At 41.3% G+C, this 10,294-nt stretch overlaps 1 protein-coding gene across 2 annotated transcripts in view; it reads left to right on the top strand.

Annotated features, from left to right (window-relative positions):
* Positions 1 to 7,933: 7,933 nt before the first annotated feature.
* Positions 7,934 to 10,294, top strand: part of COL9A1 (collagen type IX alpha 1 chain) — an 85,993-nt gene continuing 83,632 nt past the window's right edge. Inside the window, exons 1-4 of one of the 2 annotated variants that reach the window (XM_088840927.1) lie at positions 7,934 to 7,956; positions 8,457 to 8,530; positions 9,677 to 9,754; positions 9,888 to 10,020. In XM_088840927.1, coding sequence (XP_088697053.1) covers positions 7,943 to 7,956; positions 8,457 to 8,530; positions 9,677 to 9,754; positions 9,888 to 10,020 — 299 coding nt within the window. In that variant the 5' untranslated portion in view covers positions 7,934 to 7,942. The remainder of the gene's footprint in view (positions 7,957 to 8,456; positions 8,531 to 9,676; positions 9,755 to 9,887; positions 10,021 to 10,294) is intronic. The other variant, XM_088840926.1, reaches the window with a different exon arrangement.

Below are 10,294 nucleotides of genomic sequence, written 5' to 3'. Positions count from 1 at the left end.
AGAAGACTTAATGTCTATATGTCTAAAATTCTTCCAAAGAATTGAAGAGTAGAGAATGCTTCCAAATTCATTTTATGAGGCCAGCCTTACCTTGATACCAAAACCAGACAAGGACAACACAGAAAAGAAAATCACAGGCCAATATTCCAGATGCTGAAGAATTGATGCTTTTGAACTGTGGTGTTGGAGAAGACTCTTGAGAGTCCCTTGGACTGCAAGGAGATCCAACCAGTCCATCCTAAAGGAATCAGTCCTGATTATTCATTAAGGACTGATGCTGAAACTGAAGCTCCAATACTTTGACCACCTGATGCGAAGAACTGACTCCTTGAAAAAGACCCTGATGCTGGGAAAGATTGAAGGCAGGAGGAGAAGGGGACGACAGAGGATGAAATGGTTGGATGGCATCACCGACTCAATGGGAGTTGGTGATGGACAGGGAGGCCTGGCTTGCTGCAGTCAATGGGGTCACACAGAGTCAGATAAGACTGAGCGAACTGAACTGAACTGATAAGACACATATATGGACAATTAATTCATGACAGGGGATCCAAGGAGAAAGGAGAGTGTCTTCAATAAACGGTGTTAAGAAAACTGGACAACCACACGCACAGAATGAGACTAGACACCTGTCTTACCCCACACACAAAAATTGCCTCAGAATGGGTTAAAGAGTTGAACATAAGACCTAATATCACAAAATTCCTAGGAGGAGACATATACAGTAAGGCTCCTTGACACCATTCTTAGCAATGCTTTTGTAGCTCTGACTCCAAAGGCAAGAGATAGAAAAGCAAAAGTAAACATACGGGGCTGTATCAAACAAAAAAGCTTCTGCACAGTGAAGGAATCCATCATCAAATGAAAAGGTAACCTACTGAATGGGAGACGGTATTTACAAATAAAATATCTGATAAAGGCTTCACATGCAAAATATGTAAAGAACTCATACAATTCAACAACAAAAAAACCAGACAACCTGATTAAAAAATAGGCAGAGGATCTGAATAGACATTTTCCAAAGAAGTCATACAGATGGCAAACAAATACATGAAAAGATATTCAATATCACTAATTATTAGGGAGATGCATATCAAAACCATAGTGTAATATCACCTAACATCTATCAGAATGGCTATTCTCAAAAAGATAAGAAATAACAAGTGTTGGCAAGGATGTGAAAAAAAGACCCCTTTTAAACTGTTGATGGGAATATAAATTGGTTGCAGCTACTAATTTTAAAAAATTGTGTCCCCCCATGTTTGTTGCAGTATTATTTACAGCAATCAAGAAATGAAAATAATCCATGTCCATCAATGGATGAATGGATAAAGAAGGTGTGATACATATGTACAAGGGAATATTGTAAGCTGCTGCTGCTGCTGCTAAGTCGCTTCAGTCGTGTCTGACTCTGCGACCCCGTGGACAGCAGCCCACCAGGCTTCTCTGTCCCTGGGATTCTCCAGGCATGAATACTGGAGTGCGTTGCCATTTCCTTCTCCAGGAATATTGTGTACTTAGCAATAAAAAGAATGAAATCTTGGCATTTGTGACAACATGGATGGACCTGGGAAGTACTAATCTAAGTGAAACAAAGAAGAAGAAAAATACTATATGATTTCACTCATATATGGAATCTGAAAAAAAATCTCAAGGAAACAAATGAAAATAACAACAACAACAACTCATAAATGCAGAGAACAAATTGGTGGTTACCAAAGAGGTAGAGGACTGGAGGGTCAGCAAAATGGGTAAAGGGTCAATTGTGTGGTGAAGCATGGTAACTAGACTTCGGTGCTGATAATTTTGTAGTGTATATAGATGTCAAAATATAATGTTGGACACCCGAACGTCTATAATGTTACATGCCCATTTTCAGTTCAGTTCAGTTGCTCAGTTGCAAGTAAAAAAAAAAATATATATATATATATATAAACTGAGAAATTTCTCAGCACTCCTAGACCGAGTTCATGCTTGTTTTCAGTGATGGTGCAGTGTTCTTGCCTGGAGAATCCCAGGGATGGCGGAGCCTGGTCGACTGCCGTCTATGGGGTCGCACAGAGTCGGACATGACTGAAGCGACTTAGCAGCAGCAGCAGCAGCAGCATCATATATATATATATATATATATATATATATATAAAGTGAGAAATTCCTCAGTGCTCCTAGACCGAGTTCACGCTTGTTTTCAGTGGTGGTGCATATATATATATATATATATATAAACTGAGAAATCCCTCAGTGCTCCTAGACCGAGTTCATGCTTGTTTTCAGTGATGGTGCAGTGTTCTTGCCTGGAGAATCCCAGGGACGGTGGAGCCTGGTCGGCTGCCGTCTATGGGGTCGCACAGAGTCGGACACGACTGAAGCGACTTAGCAGCAGCAGCAGCAGCATATATACATATATATATATATAAACTGAGAAATTCCTCAGTGCTCCTAGACCGAGTTCACGCTTGTTTTCAGTGGTAGTGCATATATATATATATAAACTGAGAAATCCCTCAGTGCTCCTAGACCGAGTTCATGCTTGTTTTCAGTGATGGTGCAGTGTTCTTGCCTGGAGAATCCCAGGGACGGTGGAGCCTGGTCGGCTGCCGTCTATGGGGTCGCACAGAGTCGGACACGACTGAAGCGACTTAGCAGCAGCATATATACATATATATATATATATAAACTGAGAAATCCCTCAGTGCTCCTAGACCGAGTTCACGCTTGTTTTCAGTGGTGGTGCATATATATATGTATATATATATATATATATATATATATAAACTGAGAAATCCCTCAGCGCTCCTAGACCGAGTTCACGCTTGTTTTCAGTGGTGGTGCAGCCTCTCTCACTGGTTATTTTGCAGTCGTTCCTACGTTTGATTCCCCACTGTGCCATGATCCTCCTCAGGGCAAGGTTGTATTTATTCGTACTTTTTCTCTCTTCAACTCCTGACACTTGGTAGTAGTGGCATATACTTGGGGTACACTTCTTGATTCGAGAAGTGTTTGTCGAAAGACTGAGTGCTCAAATGAAAGAAAGTAGATGATCAAGGAAGATAATTATTTATGATGATGTTCCCCAATTTAAATTGTAAGTAAATGAAATTCTGGGTTGATAGAAAGGAAAGTATCAGCGTGTATATATGTTATATAGAGCACAGTGTCTTGAGGGGGGTTAAGAGAGGTTAAAGCACAATTATTCTGTATCAAATACTTTTGTTTATAAAATGGATCATTTAAAATATCAAGCTGTCTTGGTGCATCTACAGCCTGACATAAATAACCAGATTTCACTTCCATATGGTTTTTCAGGATTAGAACTGTTAGGGATAGTGAAGCAATAGAGTTAATGATGAAAAAACTTGTGTACCTATGATTTTAGGGTGCAGCCTGACCAGATGGGAATAGTGTAGGATCTGTACTGCTCCCTTTGAGACCCTAATGTCATATGAGTCACTCAGTTATGTTCAACTCTTTGTGATCCCATGGAATGTAGCCTGCCAGGCTCCTCTCTGTCCATGGACTTCTCCAGGCAAGAATACTGGAGTGGGTTGGCGTTTCCTTCTCCAGGGGATCTTCCCAACCCAGGGATGGATCCTGGGTCTCTGGCATTGTAGGCAGATTCTTTACAGTTTGAACCACAATGATAGTGGCTAATGTCATGTTAGGAAATATGACTAATAGAAAATGGGGGTGGGAGGAGGAGGGAAAAAGTGTCCTTAAATATGCATGTTAGATAAAAATGTCATATATTAATATATTTTCCTCTGGATTTACATTTTTTTCTTAATGGAACAGTTGCTTGCATTTCACCATCTTAAATAAAACTACCAAGCTGGAAATATGCCAAACCACCTATAAGCAAATCCATTTTCTTCTCTATTCTTTTATCTTTTTTTTAAGTTTGCCTTCAGATCCTAGCTATAGAAGATTCTTCAAAGTCAGATGGGGCAGGAGCAAAAGCAGAGGTGAGATTGCTAAAACACTTAACAAAAGGATTTCTAAAAATACATAATTCCATGGGGAAATCTGCCAGTTCTTTCCTGGAGTAATATATAAGAGGACCTGTTTAGCAAATAGATAACTTCAGTGGAGAGGGTGCCTTTGGAGAAAGCCCTTTTCCCTGTGGATCTAGGGTTTGCTTACCCTGTGTGATTTTGGGATGTCAAAATATCTTCTTTCATGTCTTACCAGTAGAGGGTCAATTCGTTTGTTTGTTTTTTTTAATTGTCATTTTATGTGAATTTTATTAAAGTAATTTTAAAGTTTAATGGCAGCAGATAAAGGCTGATACTACAACCTGGTCTGTGTTGGTTTCTGCCACATAAAGGAGATCTAACAATGATTTTGTACAGGAAGCAAGCATATGCCCCTTTAATTACACAGAGTATAATTAAGTTACTAAGAGGAGAATTGGGACCCATATGGCCCTTTAGAAGCAGAAGTCAGAACATAACAGAGATGAGGATTTCTGTGCTTTCTAACCAAGATGCTGTGCACTAGAAGGTTCTTTTTATAACTAGAAACCAGTGCAGAATTTCATCATTTCACTTGGTCCATTCAAAAGCTTATTGTTCTAAGAATGGCTGTGATGCTGTGAAAGATGCTGAAAAGCTAAAGATGCTAAAAGTTAAAGATGCTGTGAAAGTGCTGCACTCAACATGCCAGCAAATTTGGAAAACTCAGCAATGGCCACAGTACTGGAAAAAGTCCATTTTCATTAAAACCCCAAAGAAAGGCAATGCCAAAGAATGCTCAAACTTTTGCACAATTACACTCATCTCACATGCTAGTAAAGTCATGCTCAAAATTCTCCCAGCCAGGATTCTGCAATATGTGAACTGTGAACTTTTAGATGTCCAAGCTGGTTTTAGAAAAGGCAGAGGAACCAGAGATCAAATTACCAACATCCGCTGGAGCATGGAAAAAGCAAGAGAGTTCCAGAAAAACATCTATTTCTGCTTTATTGACTATGCCAAAGCCTTTGACTGTGTGGATCACAATAAACTGTGGAAAATTCTGAAAGAGATGGGAATACCAGACCACCTGACCTGCCTCTTGAGAAACCTGTATGCAGGTCAGGAAGAAACAGTTAGACTTGGACATGGAACAACAGGCTGGTTCCAAATAGGTAAAGGAGTACGTCAAGGATGTATATTGTCACCCTGTTTATTTTACTTATATGCAGAGTACATCATGAGAAACGCTGGGCTGGAGGAAGCACAAGCTGGAATCAAGATTGCTGGGAGAAATATCAATAACCTCGGATATGCGGATGACACTACCCTTATGGCAGAAAGTGAAGAGGAACTCAAAGGCCTCTTGATGAAAGTGAAAGAGGAGAGTGAAAAGGTTAGCTTAAAACTCAACATTCAGAAAACGAAGATCGTGGCATCTGGTCCCATCACTTCATGGGAAATAGATGGGGAAACAGTGGAAACAGTGTCAGACTTTATTTTTGGGAGCTCCAAAAACACTACAGGTGGTGATTGCAGTCATGAAATTAAAAGCCACTTACTCCTTGGAAGGAAAGTTATGACCAACTTAGATAGCATATTAAAAAGCAGAGACATTACTTTACCAACAAAGGTCCGTCTAGTTAAGGCTACGGGTTTTCCAGTAGTCATGTATGGATGTGAGTGTTGGACTATAAAGAAAGCTGAGCACAGAAGAATTGATGCTTTTGAACTGTGGTGTTGGAGAAGACTCTTGAGAGTCCCTTGGACTGCAAGGAGATCCAACCAGTCCATCCTAAAGGAGATCAGTCCTGGGTGTTCATTGGAAGAACTGATGTTGAAGCTGAAACTCCAGTACTTTGGCCATCTCATGCAAAGAGTTGAGTCATTGGAAAAGACCCTCATGCTGGGAGGGATTAGTGGCAGGAGGAGAAGGGGATGACAGAGAACAAGATGGCTGGATGGCATCACTGATTAGATGGACATGAGTTTGGGTAGGCTCCAGGAGTTGGTGATGGACAGGGAGGCCTGGTGTGCTGTGGGGGTCGCAAAGAGTCAGACACGACTGAGCCACAGAACTGAACCGAAGAATGTCTGTGATAATGCAACCCCTACTTTGATCATTTTGACCCAGTTTGTCATATTTGTGGAATAGCACTTAGTGGATTGCATCATGATGTCACTCTCTATTTACTCACGGAAGTGTGGGCTCTTCTAGGTCAAGGGCTCCAGCTTATGCAGCGGAGTTTTTCTGTCCTCAGTCTGAACAGAATCTTACTTAAGAATGAGTCATCGCTGATGTCTCTAAAGACTAAGTGAGGTTTAGCTAGAGAGTCATTTCTTTGGGCTAGTAAACTGCTCCATTTATATAAGATAAGCCCTGGTTGACTTAGAAGAGTAAGCTAAGGCAGGACCATCTGTAATTCTGTGACTCAGTCAAAATGGCTGCCCAAGGAAATCGTCTTGGGTAGATGGAAAGAGAATGACAGGGATGCATGGAAAACTCCAAACAACATGAGGAAACGGATGTCCCTGCACTGTGGGGAGACAGGACTCCAACAGGTAGGTCACGAGTAGAAAAGCAATGGAAAGCAAATGGGTGGTGGAGTTTGCCTAGCTCCCAAAGCCTTCAGTGAGCTGAGGGAGGCAGAAGAGGAAAGGAATTTTTTTTGGGTGGGTAGGGGGGCAAAGGGAACAAACAAAACATAAGAAAAAACACTGGTTATTTTGCAGTGAAACAAAAAGGTTTAGTTAATTTAAAAATTAAAGAAATGTCAAGGAAGCAAAACTACGTCATGTTAGATACCATGACTCGTTAAGATTTTTAGATCCTCTGTCCCTGAAAGTCCTTGAGTTTGGGCTGGACCGTCCTGAGTGGGTGGGGTGGGGACTCACTCTTGACCTACTCAGGTTCTGGGAGAAGGTGGGTATGTCTGACTCAGGACTGACAGAAATCTCTCTCTCCAGATCTGCGTTCCTTGTAACTTGCACTCAACTTGTTTTTAGAGCATAAGATGTTGCTGATTTCCAAGAATATTCTGCTCAACTCATACTGTAACTATAGAGTTTAGGACGAAATAAGACCTGGGGCTTGAGATTTTATCAGGATCTCCAGCCATCAAGTGCAGAGAGCTCACAAGTGTTGAGTACATTAGCCGTGCAACTTTGAAGTTACAAGTTACTTCATTTTCTGTGCCTCAGTTGTCTCACCTCTAAAGTGGGAATAATTTTAGTCTTACCCTATAATGTCACAAAGCTAAAGGTTATCAGGCTTCAAGTACTTTCAATAGAAAGTACTTTCACATGGTGAAATATTAACTACAATGACACTGATGATGGGAATAATGATGGTTCTCCTGAGCCAAGTGCAAGACTCTGCTTGCTATCCAGTTTAATTCTCTAAACAACTGTTTGGGGTAACTTTTTTCAACTTGTTTTGCAGTTAAGGCAACAGAGCTACAGACGTATTAACTAATTTGCTGGAGGAGATACAACTGAAGAGTGTCGGAACAAAGGGGGTTCAGAACAAGGTGGACTGGGTACCGGGGCCCCGTGAATCCCCACATCCCTACTTTCCTCTAAAAGCTTCCACTGTATTCCTGTAGCAGTTCTCGAAGTTTCCACTGTGTTCTTATAGCAGCTTGCCTGTGAACTTCTCCACATCCTGATTTTTTTTTTTTCTTTTCAGCAAATGTTCCCTTGCTAGTCCCTCCTTTGGTATAACCTCCTTAGCTTTGGGGACACACCCCTGACTAGGCCTGGCCTTACTGGGCGGCATCTCCCCACCCCTTCCGTCTGCTTTGGCTTAAAGTAGCACCAGATGCCTTTGGTCCACTCCCTTTGCTTTTAGCCCTCACAAGGGCAGGAGGGACCAAGGCTGGCCCAGAACTCAGCCCTGGGGTGGCACTGAAGGGGGCTTGGGGGAGTATCGACTCCCCTACGGTCCCGTCTTCAGTGGGACTGTTGGCAACGAAGGAAAGCCAGTTGGGAAAATGAAGAGCTTATGGTAAGACTTTGACATGGAAGACAGTGGTGGGGAGACTGGACTCGGGGGAGCTCGGAGCCAGGGGTCTGTGTTTTTACAGTAGCAGTAGGAGCGGAGGAGAGAAGGGGAGGCGGGGAGAGGAGGGAGATGGAGAGATAGACGAGAGAGCGAGAAGAGAGGGAAAACGACAGAGAAGAGAGACAGTTGCCAAAACGGAGAGGCAGAAAAAGAAGATGAAAGAAAGCAGAGACAGAGATATAGGTGTAGAAACAGCAAGACAGGTAGGTACGGAGAAAGCGAGACAGGAAAAACCAGTCGTTTCATGATCATTTTAGAATAGGAGTTGGGAAATTGAGAATTCATCAACTCTCTCAGTTGAATTTAATAAAGAAAATGGAAAAAAATGAACTAGACTGAGGACCAGTCACCTGCACTCATCAGGTGTGCCACTTTTAAAATAGTGACACAGTCCCCACCTGGAAGGACTCCTGTTTGAGACATTTTTCTTCTCTCCTTTTTAGGAAAATTCCAGTTCTCTTCTTTGTATGCAGTTTCCTGGGGACCTGGGCATCAGTGACTGTCAAGCGTCGCCCAAGTAAGAGGTCCCAGTTTCTCGATTTCAAAATACTACTTGTTGCCTGAAAGGACTAGGCAGGTCTGTGGCTGAGTGAGGCCACCAGGGTCCCTCACACCCTCCTTCAATCCTGCTTTTTTCTGTGGGTGTATTTTGTGGCCGTGTTCAGTGCTGCATGTGGAAAAGTCCTGGCTGTGACCACAGTTGGGCAGGAAACCTAACGTGTGTCTAGCCCAGCACTTAACCTGGTTCAGATGGTGGTTGGTAATGTTAGATGGATGGATGAATAGATAGAAGCCAATGATCTGAGGCCAGATGAGGTATAAAGAGTATGTTTGATGTACTGAAATTGCAGGCCAAAGCTATGTAACTGGAAGATGCTTTTTCTGAAATCTAGGAAGTGTCTGCCACCAGGTGAGTCTCAGAAGGGCACTGGGTTTGGACAGTTACAAGAAGCCTTTTGTGCTGTTGAAAAAAGTGGCCCTCCCTACAATCTTTTACTTGCTAAGAAGCACCAGATTTCATTCTGGGATTTTTCATCCTCTTTGTGATTGAGGGTTTAATTCCCATGATTTCTTTTCTTCTCCTCACTACCCTTCCCCATTCTAAGATGTTGGTGATATTCTAGATGGAACCCTTATTTGATCTCTTAGAAGAAATTTATGAAGTCAAGTGCATTCTCTCTATTTATCTAGGCTTAGGGAATCTTAAGAAATCCTCAGCTCCTTCCTCTACTTGACAAAGATTCTTAAGAACTCCACTCTTCAGAAGTACCATTGAATTGGCCCTGGATTCTCCCAGGATTTCTAAAATTTGTGGTGCTTAAAGCAATATATTCTAGCCCAAACCAAATAGGCTTCTGACACTGTGCCATTCAGAACATCATGCAGATGTGGTTCCAAAAAGAACAAATTCCAAACTTCCCCAAAGGGAACATTTTCCCAACACATGTTATTAAAGCAACTTTGTGTCTTCAACCCAGGATGGGTTGAATATGAATAAATTATAATCATAGAGTTGTAGAGTTAAAGCCAAATATACTACTAGTAATGAAGCTGTTTAGTATAATATTGCACTTTAAATAGTTGCTCAGCTCTTATTATTATTGGTATATTCCTATGATCTCTGTAGGGGCTGAGGTAAGATGACATGCTATCTCTTTTGCAGGGTTCCCTGTTAATTCAAATTCCAATGGTGAAAATGAACTCTGTCCAAAGGTCAGGATTGGACAAGATGATTTACCAGGTGAGTAGCAGTGTATCATATTGACAATCCATGCTTTCTATAAATCTACCTGATACATGTTTTATTTGGAAAGGCTCTGGAGAGGAATTAAACCAGTCTTATTTTACTTTTATCTTGTGTTCCCTTTCTGTAGGATTTGACTTGATTTCTCAGTTCCAGATAGATAAAGCAGCATCCAGAAGAGCTATCCAGAGGGTAGTTGGATCAACTGCCTTACAGGTGGCTTACAAGTTGGGAAATAATGTAGACTTCAGGATTCCAACCAGGTAATACAAAAAAATACTTGATTTAGTTATTTGCTTCAAACACAGTTTAAAAAAATGAAAATCTATCCAATGTTAGAGAGTCTTTCTCAGCTCAATATTTCTTGGATCATGATTTTATTTAAAGATGAAGGAATTTATTTACCTACCTATCTTTAGTGCCCAAATATGTGAATGCTTTTCATGTTTTCAGTGTGTAATTTACTTTCCATTCCAGGAAAAAAAAAATTACTGAGACTATTATACATTGATTCAGGACGTGTTCTTATTACTTTGC

Source organism: Moschus berezovskii, chromosome 10, assembly GCF_049115385.1.
Source record: "Moschus berezovskii isolate FMDL1 chromosome 10, NW_MosBer_1.0, whole genome shotgun sequence".
In the NCBI taxonomy this organism is placed as follows: Eukaryota; Metazoa; Chordata; class Mammalia; order Artiodactyla; family Moschidae; genus Moschus; species Moschus berezovskii.
Note: the sequence above shows the minus strand (reverse complement) of the source record. Positions and strands in the feature narration are given on the sequence as shown.